This window comes from Wasmannia auropunctata, unplaced genomic scaffold, assembly GCF_000956235.1.
Source record: "Wasmannia auropunctata unplaced genomic scaffold, wasmannia.A_1.0 LD336033.1, whole genome shotgun sequence".
In the NCBI taxonomy this organism is placed as follows: domain Eukaryota; kingdom Metazoa; phylum Arthropoda; class Insecta; order Hymenoptera; family Formicidae; genus Wasmannia; species Wasmannia auropunctata.
Window position 1 is genome coordinate 503235 of NW_012026857.1, and position 22129 is coordinate 525363.

A 22129-nucleotide genomic window follows, 5' to 3' on the forward strand; every position below is an offset into this window, starting at 1 on the left:
ATTCGCGTGCGATCGTTGCGTCCGCTCCGTCCCCTCGGCGATTCGATGTCGTTACGTCACGGCGCGCGACCGGCGCGTGCACGTCTCGCCATTTTACTTACAAAATAATGAAAAATACAGCTCCGCTCTTGTTTTTTTAAATCTTTTTTTTTTGTTTCAACTATCGTTTGGCTGGCAGTGCAATTTAAACGAGACGTCTCTATACTCTTCTAAAGCGCACATTTTAGAGTCGCGCGTGTGTTTGATGTTGATCGAATAAACGCTCGTTAGGGCGCGCGCGGAGGCGTAAAAGGTTTCTCTCCCCTTTATATATTTTTGACGAAAAATTAAATCGCAATTTATCGCGATCGGGATTTACCCTCGCGGAACCCGATCGCGGAATTGAGGCGGAGTTAATCGGAACGACATCGATTCTCTTCCAACGCGACAAGTTAATCGATTAGGAAACGAGGGCGGCGGTGACGAGGGAGGAGGATGAGGAGAAGGGGGGAGGGCGTAAATTGGAGGCGATCTTGAGAGTAATTCGCTTTCTCGCCCTTTCACCCGTTCCACGCAAATTCAGCGACGCGACTTACACGCGTTTTATCACTATTGTCAACTAGCGCGCGTGTCTCCTCGTCGTCTTTAGGCTTCGTGTGAATGTAATATTTGCGCCACCACGTGTGTGTCTTGCGTGCGGAATTGCAATTTTAGGAGAGAGGACAGTGAGATTGATGAATCGTGAATCCTTCACGTTAATCTATACGCTCGACATTCGTCTCCCACCATCGGTCATCGAGAACGCGTAAAAGTCGGGCTTCCCCGGGAGATCCGCGGAATCGCGGGAATTCCGCGAATCCTCGGATCGCCTCGGTCGATCGGCGCGTCGATTGATGCATGTCATTTCCCAGGCGAATCCCGGTGGATTTTTCCGTAATCGTTTCGAGCGCGGCTAACTGATCGATCATACACGCCCGCGTAGACCTGAGAACCCCATAAATTTTCCTCGAAGTACATGTATACCGAAATCGATCAAGAGTGCCGATTCGCAGATGCCGAAACGTGGGCCTTAGATCTAGCACGGTCGCAGATCGATACCGCGCAATTTTCACTCGTCTACCGATGGCATTTCGCGTCCTTAGGCTGCGCGCGATAATAAACACACTCCTGAAACGTTTCGCTTCATCCTTTTCGTATATGTAACTTCGCAATTCGACAATCGTAGGAATCACTCGATCGATCGGATTCACGGCAATTCGAGCAAACTAAGTCTCAACTCAGCGTTGAAACGACGGTGCGCTGATTTTTTTTCCTTTTTCTTTTTTTTTTTTTCGTTACTTAATTGGTGCACATTGTTGCCTAAGTCCCGTCAATTTTCGATAGATCCGACGGATCCGTCTAGAGATTTTTTTTCTAATAATAAAAATATCTCGTATTTCATCCAAGGGAATCCAAGGAAAAATGGACCGCGGTCCATTCGGGCATAATATCCATGTAGTACATTGGTTTTTTTTTTTTAATCTTTTTCTTTTACGACGATAATAATTATTATATTTTCTTTCGAGGATTGCAAATTGAAATCATTTTCTCACACTTTCCGTAATAAACGCGACAGCATTTATTGGCGTTTACTTAGGAGAGTGTCGCACTTGCTCACTTTTTTTGTTTACATCTAGATAAAAATATAATTGCAATTTATATAAATGCATGCGACAAACGTACATAAATACTATTTCAACAATATTTACAATTCTGCTCGAACATCGCGAAAACATACTATAAAACGAAAAAACGCTTAGAAACGCTGTATAAAATAATGTCATACGATGTATACGCAGTGGCACCGGATCTCGCAGACTTTTCAAAAAGTGCAACTTGCAAAACACAAATAATTTATGCAAGTTAATTTTCTCATTGCGCAATAATATTTCATATATATATAGCGATATATACTATTTTAGAAAGATACTCTGGACTTTATTTCGTATCTACCGTTTCGTCTACGATATCAGCTAATTAATGCGAGCTAATCACATTTTTTTTCTTCCCCTTCCCCCCTTCCTCCCCGTGCCGTCGTATCGTACAAGTATATAGTGCTACTCCTCCTTTCGAATTCGGACCGTAAACTCTCAGAAAATTAATCGCCACACCCCTCGCTCAGGAGTCAAATTCGCAATCGTCGGACTAGCAAAGAGATATACATTATATATACTTATGTGTTTCAGAAAGCGCATTATATTAAACATTATTTAACGACGAAACTTTCCGAGCTGAACTTGCATTTCTTGACAAGATGGCATGCTAAAAATGTATAATATCGACGTAAACACGCCAAGAAACGTCGCGGTTTCAAGGGGTTTTTTTAATACAAAATGCGGCATGACGGATGCGCTCGAGGTCGGTCCGTCGCGGCTCTGTTGCCGATCGGCTAAATATATACGCTTATTTTTTCTGCGTCACGTCGAGAGATCGTGATTCGATCACGATGTAAAATCGAATAATGCCGCACGTACAATCGCTACAGTCGCGAGATATAGCTTACACTTAGAAAAACTGTATGATTTATTTTGTCACACAATTTACCAGTCGGCCAGCACATATTGAGGTATTACAACTCTAAGGCTCGAGAAGTTATATTTATATTATATACGCAGTACTTCTAAGTGGCTACGGTGTGATCGTTGGTTGCGATTTGATAAACAACAGTAAAAATTATTCTATCTCGTTTGATTCATTCTGCGAAGCGTCAGGGGAAAAGCTCTCTCGACGATGTAAAATTCCTCGGCAACAGAGCACGAGAAGGATGTATAGAGCTTGCCGAAGCTCTTTTTTGCACGCATCTCCGCGTTGTGCGACGCGATGAGAGAGAGAAGAGGGTCTTTGGCTTGCGCGATGAATATATATATAATATATTTTCCAAGATTCGAAAGAGAGCGAATATATATTTATTTTTATATGTATATATATATATACGCGATGATATTCGGAAATTATTTACACACAGAATATAGCGTCCTCTTAGGCGAGTAACGTTTATTATTATTTTTTCTTTTGATTTGCTCCATGGCTTGCTCCTCTGCTGCTTAGAATTCGCGTTTTCTCCAGCGTCCGAGTTCACTCGTCTTCCGTGTCTTCCCCAAAAGATTTGTCTCTAACACAGCGCACTTTTTATCGCTCGGCTCCGTACGGTATATATAGAATTTTACGCGGGCGAATCGAAAAAGTAATTCGTTACCGCTACGGCGCGAACGAAAAAATCGGTACGGTAGTATAGTATATATATCATCTTAATTTTCTTATATACCTCAATCACGGGACATGTGTTTTATTATACTCTAGTCTTATTATCGGCTAACCTATCGTAAGAACTTTTACGATATACTTAAGTTGAGCTGCTGAATTAACAGTACGCGATCGTCGTGAATACTTTTTTTTCTTCCTTTAGAGTCCTTATGAATTACACTCGCGTGTCCAGACCGTCGGCTCGTTGCACTCAAATAATTGTCAATGCAGGTTACTTTGCTTTTTTTTTTCTTTGTATACTCGCTATTGCATGTAGAAAATAAAACGCAAATGCATCCTTATAAATCGAAGGACTTTCAAGATGAATCGTCATCTAAAGATTCGATATTCAGTCGTTAGAAAAACTATCTCGCATTAGAACCGTCACGTGTTTTTTTTTCCTCCATCGTTCGTTCGTTTTCCATCTTTTCGTGTAAAGTGTGCAGCAGTGTAATTAGGCAATCGTTCTATTCGTTTCTCGTCACAGTTAAATTATCCTTTCCCTCTTGTTGTGAAAAAAAAAACGAGGGTTTGGCCGTCAGAATCGTCGTAAAGTTCGTGATTGAACGCGAGAGACAAACATGTCGTCGGTAATTTGTGTAATAGTTGTGTATCTCAATCTTAAACCTATGCACGAAAAGACACCGATAAGATTACAGGTAAGAGCACGATGCATTTTAATTTTTTTTTTTATAAGTATAGCCTCTCCTGCGATTTCTAGCGTCGGATCGGAGATCCTGGGGCAGTAACAGAATCAGAGATCCGACAGCGACGGGCGAGATTCCGATATCAATATTTATTTAGACTTCGCGCGAATATATTTTTTTTACTCTTTTTTTTTGTCATTAATTCGCTCGAGCGAGGATCGACGAGCGAAAGTGCCACGAAGTCGCCGTAATCGCCGATCGATCAATCAAATGCGACGCGATTACGACCGAATGGCGAACTGTAACACGAAATAGACACTTAAGATATATCAGGTCACGATAATTTGTCAATAATTATTATCGAACGCTCATAAGACACTGCGTAAGACACGCTAAACTCTAGGCGATAAATCTAAGTGTAAGACGAAGACGTGCACTTGTTTTTAAATAACGTAACGCGCGGCGCACATTGGGATGCACAATGTACATATATCTCGGGTTGATAAACAAGGTAAATTCGAGAGAGTAATTGCGATATCATCGATGCGACATCGTCAGTCGCAAAGTTCGGGGTTAATTAGAGAGAGCCAATTACGTCCCCCCGAGGGGAGGGGGAACGTAATCGAATCGCGTTCTGTAACGTAATATGTCGGGGGATATCGGAACGTAGAGCTCGCGCCGAGGTGTGCGACTCGCGCGCGGAAAAGCCGAGTATCCGGGAAAAGCGCGACCATGGAGAGCGGCCAAATGGCTCAGGTTTGACTGGCACCCTACGAGCGCGCGTTTGCACGTGATACAAACTGAGCGAGTAACGGAGTTCCCAATCCGCGCTGCACTCGCGAATTTACTTGTTACTCCGCTCGAACGGCGGCACGTCGCCGTTCGAACCCTTTACTCAACACAGACAGAAAGACGATCTCTATAACGATCTATTTCGTCGACGCGATCTTCTACGGTATTTTGCTAGTCTACGTTAATCTACGTTAATCTACGAACAACACTGGAGACTGCGCACTATTTTTAAATAATAACGCCCGATCCCTTTCCCTTCGCACAAATAATCTTATTTGTATTTTTTTTTCTTTTTTTTTTCTTTTTTTCAATGCGACTCGCGTATTACCGAGGATGGTACAAACAGGTAGAGATTAAATAACTCTAAGGTAATCGGAAAGAGAGAGCTCTAAGTCCTTTTGATCGTGAGTCGAGAATCTAAACGAATCCGACGCGGATCCCTCTTGACGATCCCGAGCAAACGAGATCGGATCGTTAGGCCATACGTTACAATATATAAATAGTGACTCGATGCAAAGTTATAGAGACTAGACGTCGATGCTCGTTTTTTCTTCTTGTCCTCGCGACATATATATTTTCGCGTTGTCGATTCTATCGAACGAACTGCTCTCGCAATCTTTGCCGTGTGCACGCAACATCGTGATTACCGACGCAACATCGTGAAAATCCATCTGCAGTATATACGAATATTATACTCGATACCCGTGGGGCCGATATACTAGTGCACTCGTGTCTTATTAAAATCCTTCAATGCTTGCCGCGTTAAGTAAAATCTCTATCCCTTGAAAAGAGAGATGCCTTGTTGTGTCTTCGCTTAATTAACGCAACGATCGAAGCTTCGTCGCGCGAGGGGTCTGGACACGCGAGCACAGTAAAGTGGATTAAAAGTGGAAATCGAATTTGTGAATGTTGTAAATGTAAAATGCAAGATTTAATATCAACGACAAATTACAAGTAACCTAAAGTCGCATAGGTTTTTACATAGGGTGCATCCACTCTACAGTTTTCCCTGAAACAGACAGTGAGCGCTCCGTACGAATAAGAACATTATTACGAGATTATTACTTTGAGTGTTACGGTGAGAGAGAAACTTTTGTTTTTTTTTTTTTTTTTTTTGGAAGCGATCGTCGCGCACAGCAAGCGTAAGCGGGTTTAGGTCGGGTTCAGGTACTTACTCGTCCTCCCACGGGCATACTTCGTTAACATTATTGTCACGCTTCTCCCGAGACCCTGCCTGCTCCGCCGCCGGTCGGTCCTGCTGTTGGGCGTCCGGTTCCCAGACAGGCACGACCTGCGCCTCCTCGGGCAGCTCCTCGGTCGTCGCCGGCTCCTCGGCCACCGGCGACACGTCCGCCCCGGTGTCGGCCCGCGAGTCCTCGCCTCTCGCTCTCTCCTCGGCGACGATCTCCCCCGCGTCCCTCGCCGTGCAGCTCTCGCTCGCGTCCTCGTCGGCGTTCTCCATCGTGGAGTTGTCACTCGGCAGATCGCCTACGATCGCGCTGATGCTGATCAAGGGTGCCTTCGTCCTGGGGAACAGGAACGGGCATTTCGTTTCTCGATCGCAGTCCCCCCGTCCCGGGTTGCCCACGCGCGGTAACTTACTTAGGACTCGGCTGGCTCTCCTTGACGACGACGGCTTCCTCCGCGACGGTTTCCTCCTCGGGCACGATCTTCTCCAGGGACGATAATCTCTCTTCCACCTTTTCGACCACCGCGTGGGAGTACTCGAATGACTGCTGGGGCGACGGATAATTGCAGGACGACACGGACGCGCGACCTATCTCGGCCAGCCTGATGCGGCCGCTCGCCGAGCAGGTGGAGTAGTTTCGCGTTATCATGCCGGGGCCTGATGTACCTGTGCGTGTCAAACAACCACGTAGGGGGAGGACGATATTTAGAGACGTTATACTTTCCGCGCGACGTCGTCTCTTTCGCGTTTTGAGCTGTCCGATTGTTACCGACCTATGCTACCGCTATGCTGCAAACTACACGACTTCCGCAGCCGTTCGGAGACGTCCGCGATAGCAAGGCTGACGTCCGACGACGAGCTGCACGAGTCCAGCTGCGCCGAGTTCTTCCGGGAGGCGCGCGTGCCCTCGGCGGAGTGGCCGATCGTCGCGTGACCGCCGCTGTCCCACACGTGTCGGGCCTGATCAGCTGACGCTGTCCTGCCAGAGGACACGCCGTCCCCGTGTTCCGTGCTCGGGCCCGGCACGGCCTCCCACGGGCACACGTCGTCCGTAGGGCGAACTGCCGCTTCCGTCGCGCCAGCATCCCTGACAACAGGAACTTTATTATATTTAGTTTTCACCGTTTGCTTTCGGCGGTGGGGTACCACGCGCTTCGTGTGGCGTGTTTTTCGTGTGTATTTTTTTTCTGCATATACATGTACATGTGTGTGTATGTGTGTGTGTGTGTGTGTGTGTTCTTTTGTCAACGTCAGTCGGTACATGCATGCGGCTCCATTCAACGACTATAGGGGAAGATGTAGGTCTTTATAACATATAGATGTTGCAAGGGTGTCCCGGAATTATCCCCGCTCGCGAAAAGAGTCCGTGGCGGAGTAGAGACGATAACGAATAATTCCGGGGCGTCCTTGTAGGGGATCTAGGGCGATTTGTACTGTCGTGGTACCGTTTCGATCCTCCGAATTCTTGTCGCGCACTTTGTGTGAACGCAAGGGTTTTAACATTAGGGGGGGGAGGGGGGAATAATATGCTTACGGAACACATTGGGACACGTAAATCAGAAAAAAAATTGTGAAAAGAGAGTTGGTACATACTTTTCTTGCTGTGCAAATAGTGTGCTCGACAAGTATCGTACGTATAGGTAAATGTGTTACATAAAATATTACAGAGATATATGAGCACAGAGGTATAGTAAGCTTGATACGGACGACACAATATCGACATCAAGACAATTATACAGAGTGTCTCAAAATACAATAACAGGTACAATGATAACTGTCTTTTTTTTTTCTTCGGCAAAGAGATACGAGAGATGCGCGTTTATGTCGAAAGAGAATACGATTTACGAGTGTCTTTGAGACACTCCGCGTGTGTGATGGTACTTGATAGTATTCAGAAACACACTGAGACTTATCAAGGAACGGGCACAACGTTTTGTCATACAATTACTATTACCAATGGATAACACGTTTTACACACATTTTGGTGAGCTTTTCATAAAATGATTTCTTTGAGAGTGCGAGAGTTTTCAAAACACACCGAGATAAGAGGGTCTGCCAAAGTCTGATACGAAGGTACAAGTGGAGCGACGGTGCAACGGAGCGCGTTAATAACCTCTCTACTGCCCTCCGCCCCTTCGTGCATCCTCGTGGACCGCGGGCTCGTTGATTCCCCCGGGGATCCGTTATTTCGCGATACGCCCGGAGAGCCTGGCACGCGGCACGGGCGGCATGAAGGGGAAGAGCCGCGAGTAGGTGCAGCTCCGTTCGAGCGCTCCGCGCTCCGTCCGCTCCTACACTTAATTGAGAATAACCGTGGTATGTATCGGGGGTGACTTACTGAATACTACGTGGACTAGGCCTCGAAGGCATCTTTACGAGTCGTGGTAGATCTCCCCTGAAAATACGACGCGCACGAATAAGCCCATCATCGGCCACGTTCACCCGCTCGATGTCGCGCGTACGAATAACATGCGAAAAGCGCAAAGAATAGCCCGTATCCGCTCGGACATAACGTAGGACAGATATTCTCTCTCCCTCTCCCCCCCCCCTCTCTCTTTCTTTCTCTCGCGGGAACCGTTCTCGGGCCCCCTAACCCCCGCATACCTGTATGGGATGTCGGTGAGATTCGACTGGCTGTGGGAGTGCGGGACTCGCGGCGCGGAAGTGACGTCGCGTACGCCGCACACCGCGAGCTCGTGGGCGCTTCCGGACAGGCTCCGGTCGCTTCCTCTTCGTCTGCCACCTATACTAGCCTGCTGCAACGTGCTGGACGTTGGCGTCGAAGTGGAGGAAACTTTCTTCTTGGCTTGGCCACCGAAGTTGAAAAATCTGAAAGGACAAACAGGGCGGGTTCACATGTACCTTTATATATCCCGACTGATACGACACCGTGATTCTCTCGACGACGTGAGACTTACCTCTTTTTCTGCAGAGGTTGCACGCCGGCAGCTAAGAGATTACGATATTGATCGGAACGAATAAATCTAGGGTAGCAGTCCTTCTTCAGCAGTAGCGTATATACATGCTCCGCGGCGGAATCAAATGTAAATCTGCTCGGATTTTTCATCTCCTGATGGACCTTCTCCATCGTTTTCCCGTCTATGTTGATTTCGCACGGAGCTCCGGGTGCCAAGAATTCTCTGCGTGAATTTCCAAACGTTACATTATTTTCTTTTTACGGCTCGAAATAGCGTGACACATATAAACTGCACGCAACGCGCGTACCTAAAAATTTCGTTGACTTTGTCAGGTATTTGTGCTTGAAAACTGTGCCTGAGATCTTTGACCGCCAGCCAAAATCTTATATTCTCGTGGCTGTACTCCTTTCTTAAATAATTCGTGAATTCTTGTAAACCTGTTGCGGGGCAGAATAACGCCTCGGTGAGTTCACCAGCGGAATGAACTATGTTCTATTAATGCGATCGAAAAGTTTTACCTGTAGGATCAGACATAAGCTCTTCCATCGACAGCGCCCATCGTTTAACACGCTTCTCTGTAGGAACGTCCACTCTAGGACACGCGGGTACAAAGGTACGTTATTGAATTTGCCGCAATCATTCACAGATGAGAGACAGAGAGAGAGAGAAAGAGTATCGGATTTCAATTCACTTACAAGCTACTATTCAGTTGCCAAAACGTATGATCGTCGGTGATCCATGGATTGGAAGGTTGCGGCTGTACGAACATCGGATCGTATTCCACGTACGTTTCGAAGTATGATTTAAAATTTTCGATCGCAGTCGAAACCTTTATCCTCGTACGTATCAAACTGTTCCGTAGAAGGGCCCCCTGTTTAAAAAAAAAAAAAAAAAAAAGAAATCACATACGGACGTAAAATTAAATCGGTGATTTACAATCGGTATCGGAAATGGCATATTTCGCCATTACCGATATACAGCAGTTGGCGCTCACCTCACGTTGCAGATCGGTGAGAGTGCGTTTGCGTGACGGAGGTCGTGGAAGTCCAGGACGAAAACGAGTGGGTACGGGCACGGCTTCCAGGCTACTGAGACAACCAGGTGGCGGTCGGTAGACCCTCCAAAATGCCCGCTCCTGCGAGTCGCTCACTATCTTGTCGCCTTTCTTGCGCTCCTTGGACAGGCGTACCTGAGCCCACACAATCAGCAGCATTTCAAGGAGTCACGTGCTCGAATATGCGGGATCGGCATTTTAACGCGGGACAATAGTCGCGGCATCGTATTGAAAATCAAGCGCGCGATATATAGTGACGGATAATTATTCACCTGTTCTTCCGCTTGTAGCTGTATTATGTCCCACTTGTTCTGCAAGTTCTTGCGCAGGCTGTTCAGAGCTTCCTAAAGATAGTACGGTTTTCTTTTACGAAAGGGAAAGTGTCCTTAAACGAGGTTTTTTTTTCTATTTCGGCGCGTTATCGCGTTAGAGAGAAAAAAAAACGTGAATCTACATACGGTCTCATAGTCCTCGAGAGCGTGACGTTGTTTGTTCCTTAGAGTTCGTTTAGCCAGATAGATCGCGTACTCCACGTTGTCGGGGGTTCTGTGTTGCCACGGCCAATAATAGGGTGTCTACGCGTATCAAATTTTTGCAGATGAGGATTAAATGCTCTCGGAAGAATTTTATTTTTTAATTTACTTTCGAATACGACTCACCTGAAACCTATACAGAGAGCTATCGTCCTTAACAGTAAGTGTCTTGGAGTCATTCACCGGGAAGAAGTAGCCATACTGGCATAGTTGATTAGCAATATGGACCGCCTCTACTGTCAAACACAATAATGCAATTTGATATTCTGAAGGAAACGCTTACATCGAACAAGAAGTGTCTCTAAGGATGTCGCTTAGTGTTGCTTAGGGTCGTGCAGATCACTCAAACGATGCTCACATTGCTCTGTGTCGTATTTTGGTTGGGTTTGTCTGTTCACACAGTTTTTTTTTTCTACGTCGAGAAATGTCCACAAATTAGAGTTTTGTTACTTTTATTTTAAGAAATTGATCGTGCGCTGCTTGGATGAGCTTTCTTCGAAGCGGACACCAGCACTCGCTTTCCCTCTCCAAGTGATTATTAATGAATGACTAATTCGACTTTTTAATTCTATTAATTTATATCGTGCAGATAAATATCAAATCGTCGCGTATTTTTACGAATATTATCCGCGGGATTTCTTCGAGTTACGAAGACATTTATTCTCTAAATGCATTCGACGCGAATTACGCTCGCTTCGCGACGAAACGGGGACTGTAATTTACGATCTTCATTTGCACGGGCGCGGTACGCGAGCGCGGGGAAAAAAAGCCGAAGGGAATTGAGAAAAATCCGCGGCAATATTCACCGTTTTTCCGCGAAAACAGCTGCAAGTTCGCGAGTTCTCTCATTAATCTCTCATCTTTTCAATAACCAGCCGTATAAATAATTCATATTCGGCTCGAACGAAAGAGAATATCCTGTGTAGTGTGAAGTGTTAGTATGTAATCGATACTCTTTAAAGGCACTAAGCGGAAAGTATCGATGCAAATGCGGATCGGATACTGCGAAGCGAAACTATCGATAGTGTCGTTAGCGTTATCCTTCAGGAAGAGCGTTGCGGTTGCGCGTGTCGGGGGAGTGGGGGAGCGGGGGAAACGCCGAGCCGAGCCGAACGAGCGAGCGAGCGAGGATATCAGCACGGGCACAGCAGCCGGCAATGGTCAGTAGTAGACATAGGAGAGCCCGTACCTGATTCTTCGATGGCAAGCCGCTCCATCAGCCACTCGATGAGGTCGTAACCTGCAACACGCAGGCAGCCTACTGTAGTGTCCTGGCCGTGATGGCCGCTTACGCTTACTCCACAACGCAGGTACCGATGGCACTCACCCATGAACGCTGAGGGGATCGAGGTGAGAAATTGTTTTTGGCTGCGCACGGGTACCCCGCTCTCAGGGTCTTGCATCTCCCGCACCAGTCCCTCCATCTGCGCCAGAGATCAACGCGATGAACGATTATTGCATTTACAGTCCATTAAAGAGGATTCCCCAGGCGACGTTCCAATCATTACGTTTTGGTAATCGCCACCGACTGGGAAATAATTTATTCGCGCGCGCGCGCGCGCGCGCGTACCTTGTCGAAGGCGTAAGGCCTATGAACGCGTGGCTCCTTCTCTTTTTGTTGTTGATTGCTAGAGGCCTCCATCGCGATCGAGGCGGCCCTCTGCGTCGCTGGCAGGAGCGGTGTCGATATCGATGGCGGAGGGGGCTGGGGAGCTGGGCCGGAGACGGGTCTACCCGAACTCCATGGGGCTCTGGCCCCATCCCATCACTCCAGTCACCCCCGCACGCCCACTGAAACATCCCGTAAATTGTCCTTTTTACATCTACTTCATTCATCTCGTTTCAACGGTAACAGATATGGATATATAGCTGGGCATATAGAGGCACAAGAGAAATTTAATTACAAACTAAATTTGTGAGAAAACTTTTTTATTCTCATACCGCGTACACAGGTATAATGAATGTAGAAGTGGGAGTCGCTGAACGCGCGATTTCCTGCTTTGAAAATTGCGATTTTTTTACATGAAATTTCCATGTCCTACTGCGCTCAGAAGGAACGCTACTCGTGTATGATTTAAAACTCGCTTACGTCCCCTCTATATCTTTTCATCTAACTATTCACGCTTTTCGTTTACGCATATACAAGACGCAATTAGTCGTTAATTAAATAACAAGTTTTGCTAGAGTGTTTAATTTTGCTGCTTAGTTATTGAGAAAAATAGAGATCCTGTCGCGAAAATGTAACGGACACTCGGACAGATCGAATTTATTGATCTTATCGGATTTCAGTTTCTTCCTGCGATCCGCGAATCTCGGAATTCTTAGAAATATCTACTCGACGTTTCTTAAATAACCACCTCTTCTCGTACATCTCTATAGTTTGTTCAATTCTTAATGCTTTATCTTTTGATATACTTCGCCCGACGAGAACGTGCCTTCACTCTCATTATTTATCAAAGCACATCGGATTAAGAAAAGTGGACAGAAATATCGGACATTTAACTCGCAGAAACAGAAACATTCGTTCGTATATTAAGGCACGTTTATATGTAGGCTATTTTTACAATCGCTATTGATGACAATATTTTTTGCCGAATGTCGTTGGCATTGATTGATCCAACACCTTCCCTGTACAGCCGACCCTCTAACGTTCAGGAAAACTAACGACTCAGAATTGTTAATTATTTATAAACCTGGAATTTTTAAGCCAACATTAATTGTAAGATAAAAATTTTGAAGTCATCACTATGAGCAGAAATATATGTATTTTTAAGGGGGGGGAAATGTTCAATTTTCTAATGCGAAATTTTTAACTTGCGAGATTCGAAAGCTCATAAATCATAATTCCGAATTATTACATTTTTCATGCTCACAATGGAGATGGCCAGCTCGAATATTTAATTTACCAATTATTGATAAAAGATTATAAAGCTTTTGTTGAATAATGCGCTTTAATTTCGCATCGACTTATTTCTCATGTCTGCAATCTCCATGGCACACTGGAATATCGCATATATAAATGTATATAGTCGTTAGATGGATAAAAGCATCTTCGGACAGATCATTTAGCTCGAATAGAAAGAGAACCGGGCACATTCTACCGGGATATTTGTTCTACTTCCGCCTCTCAACTTCCGCGGTTCCGCGCATCCCGCTCGGGCAGCAAACTGCGACAATAATAAACGGCAAACGGCAAAATGCCGCCGGTTCGACGCTATAAACGCTTCCCTACCGTGCGCGATATTTCGGGTTATACGGATGAAGATTTACTTTATTCGCCGCATTCTCGCAGTCGAATAAAAATCCCCCGCAGTGTCTCTATCGTAAATCCGGAAAGCGTTTCCCGGCTCGGCCGCATATCGGTAGATTCATAAGACGAGATATAATCTGGGCTTAACGTGGACGCCTTGTTTTTTTAACGGAAAATCTTTCCAGTCGAGAGATTCGCGTCAGGATAAGAAAAAAAAGAAAAAAAGTTTTTCTTTCCCACGGAAAATTTGCAGGGAGAAAAAGAGAAAGAGGATCGGGTCATTACGTTTTAGCGCTATAAAAGGGTGCTCCGATATACAAGTCGCCCGAAGGTTTTTCACACGACGGAACGCCGAATGACTCGCGGAAACGATACAAACTCAAAGTTTCGCCGTTAAAAATGACGCTGTGACGCCATATCGCGTTACTGATGGCATCGTGTTACTTATGATATCGCGTTACCCCCATCCGACTGATCTCCCGAACAAAATGCAAGGTCAACGCAAATCGCCATCAAGGCCGTGACGCCGATGAGAGAGAGAGAAAAAAAAAGCTAGTGCAGCCGTGTGTCCTGAAAATGGAGATGGCTTTGTGCATGTGTGATCAGGTGTGTAGTCGGGCAAAGTCAGATAAAGCCGCCGCCGTCGATATATCGATGTATCTCGGGTTAATGAACCCGGACCTATTCGACTGGCGATAATGGGGGTAGTGTTCTCGTCTAGCTAAAGAGAGAAGGCGTATGTCTAGCTAGAGGGAGAGAAGTAAAGGGGGAATGGGGGGAGGCGGACATGGGATACACACAATCATTGTGTTCATGCAAACACCATGCTGATATTTCTGGTTCTATAACTGTTGAAATTGCTCGAACCCGCGCTTCTAAAGTCGCCCCCTCGTGCATTCCGTCGTGCATGCTGCGACTGTCGAATTTTTTCGTTTTCGACAGAAATACGAGTTGCTAAGTCGGTCGTTCTACGGCATCTGTTGCAAAACTTTCGCCTCGCTCCTCGCACTACCGAGCTTAAAATTGGAATCGATCTTAAAGAAACTCGTCGACGTAAAGATACTCGCGAGTAGACGATTTTCGCGGGGGAGTCGCGCGAACGCGCGAACGAATTTTGAACGCGCTTTTAGAGGAGTACAATTCTCGTGAAGGGGCGAGAGGGCGGGAGGGGGAAGGAATAAAACGAGAAGGCTGAATCCCGATTGGAAAGCGCTCGATATAGAAAGGAGGGAGGAATAGCCAGAATATCAAAATGAATCCCCAAATGACCTGGGGACAAGCAGATGCGTGGGCGGAAGCACGTCCCCTCCCCTGCCCTTCACCTCTGCAGCCTCGCCGTGCTTGCACCCTCTCTCTTCGCCTGCCAATTTACGTGCTAATCTGAAATCGATAAGTCCTCCGGCACGTCCTGAGACTTTGGGGACGTACGTTTCTACGAATTATTCAGTGCCGCGGAGTTATTAATGTCCCGCTCAATTACAGGCGAGTTTTCAGCGACTGGAGGAAATCAATTAAGCACGCGTGGGGGGGGGGGAGGGTGGGAAGGAAGGCCGGCGGCGTGTCCCTCGTCGCGTATCGTTAACCCTCGGCTATACCGGCTGGGATTACAACGGTCTCATTTTCTCTCGTTTCGTCCGTAAATAGACCAGTGTAACGCATCATTAGGTCGGAAGCGCGCCGGCGGTTCGCCGTCTGAATCTGAAATTTTATCCCGTCATTACTGCGACTCGTGCATCGGCGATTTATTTGATCTGCATTTATATTTCGTAATCTCGCGTTTATTTAAAGGATTTCGCATTGCCCTTCCCGGTTCGAATTGATGGCGCAACTTCGTTATTTTGTGTCATCGATAACTGATACCAAATACGAAATCCAATAAGCCATTTATTAGTGTTGCCCTATCAGTGGAATAACTCCACCGGGCAACGCATGGGGGACAGATTGCGTGTATCCCATGCAAACATCGTTTCGATGCCAATAGTTTATAAATTAACTGTTTTGTTCCGCAGAAAACGCAATTAGCTATTTTGTAGGTTGATGAAAGAGTGCGGATGTATACGGATGCGTGCGTGTGTTTGTTTTTCCTCTAAAGACTATTTAACATATGCTACATACTCTTTAAAAATATCGATTTTTCTTCGTATAATCGCTATAATTAATTAAATAGCGCGCTATAAAGGGCAATTCGCTTTGCCAAATGTGCCCAATTATCTAAATCGTGCTACGTGTACGTCATTGACCATTAAAAAAAAAAATTTTTTTTTTTCACAAAAACCGTCACGAATGTTGGCCAATGATGGCGACGTACGCGATGTAAATTGACCATATGAAATGCACACGATATCACATTGACCAATATTGTCATACATATGTCATGTAGAGTCGGCTTTAAATAAATAAAGGGACAATGTGTGTGCACGGCAGATTCCGATAATAAAACGAAAAAAGGAAATATGATTTTTATTCAATATTTTTAATCGTAATGTATTTTTTCGTACTTCATCCGTTGTCTCGTATTTCCCCACGATCGCCACGTCTGCGAGACGATAAATGTCGCTTTCGAATTTTATACCGGCCATCGCGACACGTACGTCGTCGTAGAAAGTGCGTGAGGGAAAATCCGGAAAAATCGTGCTTCGGGCCAATTCCAAGAAAAGCTCGAATAAGTAATATCAGTGGGAGAAATCACCGTCTTGGAAGAGAAGGTCGTCATAAAATTCCAAGGGAAGCGACACTAAGCTCGCCTTTCTATGGGATTAACTCTCGCGGAATTCTCTCTCTCTCTCTTTCTCTCTTGACGGGACTCGTTTCCCCGGAGAAGCTTTGTGCCGGCCGATAACGAATTTCCTTGTTTCCTATTCAGACGCGGGACATTCAGCAAACACGGGGAAAGCGTGCGCGGCATTAACCCTTTTCAATTGTGAGACGAGAGGAGTAAAATTGTTGGCTCTTCTTGGATTCCACGGATTCTGGGATACTTAAATTCTCGGATCCTTGGATTCTCTCAGATGCTCGGATTGTACTGTGCTTGATAGTATGAATCCAGGAGAGAGAGAGAGAGAGAAAAGTCACGTTGACGAATTGTCGAATTGTTCACCGCCTTCACGTCGTAACCATTCCAGTTTATATTGTGTATATAATTCCGAAGTACATATCTTCCGCGTACATATACCGCAAACAACAGAGCGCACTACGACGAACAAAAAACGGATAAAAATAAACACGATTTGTTTGCGTCCTTTGTTTCCGGCAACCCGCGATATAATCGGTCAGCTCTCGTCCAAGTGACGAACGCCCGGGGGCGAGTGTTACAGCCCCGAAATAGCCCCTAAATTGATTGAATGAACGGTTCCGCGAAGACGGCACAATTTTAGCCTATACGTCTCCCAGGTCGCCGTGCCGGTAAGTAAAACGGTGAAAATCAGGAAACTCCAGCCGAAAAGCGCTCCCAATCTCGCGCCACGCGAGAACAATAGCCATGATAGATTGAAATTTTAATTGAATTTTCATACCGCGCAGCTCCACGCCGGTGAAAGCCGGCGATCGAGTTACTTGAGTCGATCGTAAGATCGCAACCTTCAAGATCGCGGCAACGCATACATTTTAAATCGTCCCGACGTATTTTGTCTCGATCACGCGTGACTTTTCGAGGGTTGATAATTCATGTTCCCGATTACAAACGCGCGACCCGTTATTAAGGGATGGCCATCAACTTACATTTTCATTTCTGATTACGTTTCGGCGTTTAAGGATATTTATTACTCTGGTAGTTTTTATTCTGGAATTAAATACCTATGTGATAGTTATGGATTTTTGTTCGTAATATAATCAAAGAAGGGTTATAAGAGCGTACTCGATACGAACCCTTCATCGGTTCTGTGGAAAAAGTCATGATACGGCAGATCTTTAGGCATGTCTTCGGGCGAAACGCGAAACACCCTTGAGAGTTGCTCGTGATATCCGGTAAGCAAGGAGATGCAACCTTGACAAGTCGTGAAGACCTTTAGTCGTTTTAATCCTTCCTGTGTTACGGTTTTCCCGTCGCTCTGACTCTCACATTTCGCAGATTGCATGAAAATTATTCATATCGCACGTGCGAGTCCGAATTGTAAACAGTCGGCGATGTTACATTTACAAACTCCCGCGGCTGTGTTCTTCAACTGTCATGAATTTAATTCCGGGACAAGCTGCGAGAGAGAGAGAGAGAGAGAGAGAGAGAGAGATGAATAAGAGCATCATTAAACGCCGAAACGCAATCAGGAACAAAAGTTTAGTTTGGTATCTCTTAATAATGGGCCGCGCGCGCTTAATCGGGCATGAATCATCAGCCCTTGAAAAGTCACGCAGCAGACAGGTGGATTCCAAAACGGGCGCATCGATATTGCACGATAACGCGAATTCCAATTATCATCGCTCCATCGACGTTATCATGTCGATACTAACAAATTAAGGCGCGCTTGCACAGCAAATAAAAATCGATCGGACGTCTGCGGGATATTTGCCGGTTTAATTGCCGTGCCGTTGCGTCACACAATGTCAATTCGGCCGAATTTGCCTTGACACAATCTGTCGGGCTATTAGATTCCCAGGAATATGAAACGATATACGAACGAGCGATATATATATATATATATATATATATATATATGTGTGTGTATTCAGCATGCAAATAAGGCGTAATGGATGAAAAGCCGACGACACGCGATAAATCGCGCGCGCACACACAATTTTCGTGTATCGCCGAAACTACCCACGTACTTAGGAACAGTTTAACGTGTCTCTGAAAAATGTTGTCGAATTACTCTCATGCAAGCGCTCTCTAATTGTGACAGATTCCAATTAACGTCGATATGCGTTTACCCGCGGCATATGTTCGGCTGGAAATAAATGATCGTGAAAGGGTTAACTTGACGTTACAGACGTACCTTAATATATTAATACTGCGTTACAGCAGTGCGGTAGGACATCCGAAAAGTGCAATGCGTCGCATGAGCACTATCACCTTACACTATCACTGTGTTGGCACCGCCATAAATGCATCATCGTATCTACCGTGTGTCAGCGATTCCGGAACGTTCATCAATATACATGTCGAAATACCGGGAGATCCGCGTTACTACCGATACTTCTAGCACTACTATAGATGAACCGTTGGCCATAGTTCAAAATGATTCATGACAGGAACTATAGAGAATTGATGTTATACATTTCTATGTACCCCGACATTTCGAAATGATATATATATATATATTTTGTAGCGTCGTCGTCGTGTACGCTGGTATATAATCGCACCCTCCTACCGACGTTCTCCTCAGCCCCCGCCCAGCATTTTTTCGACAGGATCCGAAAAGAAAAACCGACGTACCGCACCACAACGTCACGTTCTGAATCGCGAGGAACCTACCACGGCGGCTATGAGCGCGCGAATCTGACCCCCCGGGGGGCCTACGCGCGCTGATAATCGGAAGCGCACGAGCTTACCCCCCCCGGGAACGTGCACATGTCGCGATCGTAATGCATCCTCGCGCCTTTTCGACGACGATGCCGGGCGCTAGGAGATATGACGTGGCCCGATCGAATGGTCCACTTTTCGCATCGCTAAGCCTCCACTCCCGTGGTCGATATTTATTGCGCCTCGGCCGAGGCCGAGGCTCGCGGACGCACCGAAGAAACCGACTCGATCGCCTCGCGTCCCTCGGGCCAACTGTTAATCGGCCTCGAGGAGGAAACACGCTCTCTCTCTCTCTCTCTCTCTCTCTCTCTTTCTCTTGCTCTCTCCCGCTGTTCCCTCCGCCGGCTAAAAATCGCCTCCTCCTCTCCCTACTCTCCCCGGCTCTCGATCGACCCACGCCGATTTAACGGCCGCCACGAAGGAGGGACGATCGCAGCACGACGTTGCTGGTGGTGTCGCGCCACTGACGGTCGTCCGTTTTTGGGGACGTGGACTCGCTTGCCATTGTCATTGTCCCCGTCCTCGTCGTCGTCGTCGTCGTCGTCGTCGTCGTTGTCGTTGTTGTCATCGTCGTCATCGTGGTCACCGTCGTCGATTCACTACGGCGTTTCCGCGAAGAGGCCACTCTCGCGGACGATCGCGTTACGCGGGAAGAAGGGAGAGCGACCGACGGGGAGAAGAGAGAGTGCAGCACGACGGGGTACGACACGGCGCGTCCGCGAGTATTTCCCTCCCCTATCCTACCCGTCGCATCACCCCGCTGCTGCTTCGAAGCTGCTTCGACCATCACCGCGACACCGCGGAGCAATGAAATGTCACAAACTCTATACTTTACTCACTCGACGAGTCAGGGCAGTGGAGCTTCATGAATGCGTCTCGCAGTACGTATCAGGCCATCGGAGCACGGCCGAGCTCGCGGCCCTTCTTCCGCAGCTTCGAGTCTAAAGCCACCGTCCGCACCGATACGCCGTTAAGGCAGCACCGCGCGCGCACACACCACCAGCAGCAACACCGCCGCTATCGCTGCCGCCGCCGCCGCCGCCGCCGCTGTCGTCGTCGTCGTCGTCACCACCACCACCGCCTCCATCACCACCACCACCATCACCTTCGCCGCCGCCGCCGCCGCCACCGCCGCCGTTGCTGCTACGAGCATATTTCTGCGGGGGGTAGGAGATGCAAGAAGAAACGATAGAAACGTACGGGTTAAACGGAGACGGAACGTCGGATGGGTAGGGAGAATGCGAGCACAGCGTTTGCGCGAGAGAGTAGAGCGGCAACGGGTGGGTCACAGAGGGGCCAGCACGCGGAAAACATGCGCACGAAAGAGAGGAGCGCGAGAGGACAGCCGAAGGGTCGAGCGAGAAGGACCTATTCCGCGTATGGAGGGGAACGGTCGGGGAACCCGTTGGTGGTGCACCCAGACCCCTCCCGCCTCCGATGCTGTACGTATGTACGTGGGAGTTTGTACGGGTATATCTATGTATACGGGTATGTGTGAAAGGATGTACGCGTGTGTCTGACTGTGTGGTTGTCTCCTACTCGCGCGCTCCCTCGCGCCCGAGGCGCGTTAGGGGGAGTCACGGCTCTCTATCCTCTGTGTACAAAACGCACATTCGCATGTATTTACGCATATACACTGGCGAGGCCGGGGAGAGGGCGAGAGAGGGATGAGAGAGGATCCAAAAATACGCGTGTATGCGCGTATATCTCTCCTCCTCCCTCTCTCTCTCTCTCTCTCTCTCTCTCTCTCTTCGCGGAGAAGTTCTATCGCTTCTCATCGTTCGCAAAACCGCGGAGCATGTATCGCTCTCGTAACCGCTCGCCCTGTCGCTTCCCGCATTCGGCCGCACCCTCTCCGCCTGGTCTCTCTCGCTTTTCCCCGGTCATCCTATCCGCCTTGTCGGAGAGGGTTGCGCGCGACCGATCGCCAGCGGAGATAGCCGAAGGCGAACGAGCACGCGAGAGTGGTGGCTGGATGGCGGGTGAGGACCGAGGTCGTCGCGGACGCGCGCTCGCTCCTCGGGGGGGAGGGTGAGTTTCGAGTTCCACGTACTGTTCGATGCCGGAGCCAAGTTTCAGGCCGGTCCTCGTAAACTCCACCAGCTATTGTCCTTCCCAGTCATTGGGTAGGTCCCGTGGTTAGGGATGGGCACTACGAATAACTAATATCGAGGTCGATAGGGTGCTCTCTCGCGAGTTGCCAACTTCGCACGGAGCGCAGTTAATGGAAATCGAACCAAGACCGTCGATAATTCCAATCGGAGATATCGATACAGGTCTACTACGGTTTACGCATGCAACACACATATATTTGATCGAAATATTTTCTAGCGAGTATCATAGAAGTCTCCGAGACGAGGTTCAGCAACGCCTGAGAGTTTTTAACATAGTCACCCCCCGCGCTCCCTCTCTCACCTCCGCCTTTCGCCACCCTCTTTTTCCTCATACGACTCCAATTTCACCGAGTCGTCTTTTCATTCCTTCCCCTCCGTCTCCCTGCCAGCGTTTCTCGGCATTCGCCACCAACCTCCGTCGCCCGGATCGCGAACAGCGTATGTTTAATTCATGCCGCGCGTTATGCACGCGAGCTAGGCAGCTCCCTGTTTTTCCATCGCCTTGTCCTTCGTGTTTTGATTTCCCGGCACGATGATGAAGCAGCCGCGCCGTGCGTTCCTCCGTCTCATCCTACTTCCTCTCTCTGTTTGCCTGTGCCAACTCCTCCTCGGTCGACGCACGCGTTGTGTCAACCGTTCCCATTTTCTGTCGCGAGCCTGAAATTATTGCTCGCAGTCAACGCGCTTGTCCTCTCTCTCTCTCTCTCTCTCTTTCTTCCTCCCACGCTTTCTCTCTCTCGCTCTCTTTCTGTATCTATCTTTCTACGTTATCCTTACGAGATCACCCACGTTACTTACTAACGACGGTGGACAGCGCGAACAGACTCGGCTGAACACGAAGCGAAAGACTAAGAGCGTGAGAACATTGTCGTGCCTACAAATTAGGTGAGAAGATCATGTATGTGTGTGTGTGTGTGTG

The 22129-nt window shown here is 47.4% G+C and overlaps 2 protein-coding genes across 2 annotated transcripts in view; one reads left to right on the plus strand and one right to left on the minus strand.

The window, feature by feature from the left end:
* Positions 1-22129, plus strand: part of LOC105452337 (MICAL-like protein 1) — a 61194-nt gene that overhangs the window by 1313 nt on the left and 37752 nt on the right. The gene's annotated exons all lie outside the window — the stretch shown is intronic.
* On the minus strand, positions 144-19642 carry LOC105452338 (regulator of G-protein signaling 9). The gene is made up of 17 exons (XM_011693346.1): positions 18570-19642; positions 11965-12185; positions 11584-11818; positions 10521-10630; positions 10320-10436; positions 10135-10205; positions 9802-10003; positions 9503-9678; positions 9326-9399; positions 9115-9244; positions 8808-9029; positions 8494-8718; positions 8228-8284; positions 6663-6976; positions 6303-6555; positions 5876-6226; positions 144-5709 (listed from the first exon to the last, which is right to left on the minus strand). Exons 2-17 carry the CDS (start codon positions 12034-12036, stop codon positions 5649-5651), a joined length of 2670 nt encoding a protein of 889 aa, XP_011691648.1. The 5' UTR covers positions 12037-12185; positions 18570-19642; the 3' UTR covers positions 144-5648.

Coding starts and splice junctions, on each gene's coding strand:
- LOC105452338 (XM_011693346.1), bottom strand. CDS start 12,036: ATGGAGGCCTCTAGCAATCAACAACAAAAAGAGAAGGAGCCACGCGTT. Junction 9,679..9,801: donor TCACCGATCTGCAACGTGAG/GTGAGCGCCAAC, acceptor TTTTTTAAACAG/GGGGCCCTTCTACGGAACAG. Junction 5,710..5,875: donor GTATGCCCGTGGGAGGACGA/GTAAGTACCTGA, acceptor TGTCTGTTTCAG/GGAAAACTGTAGAGTGGATG.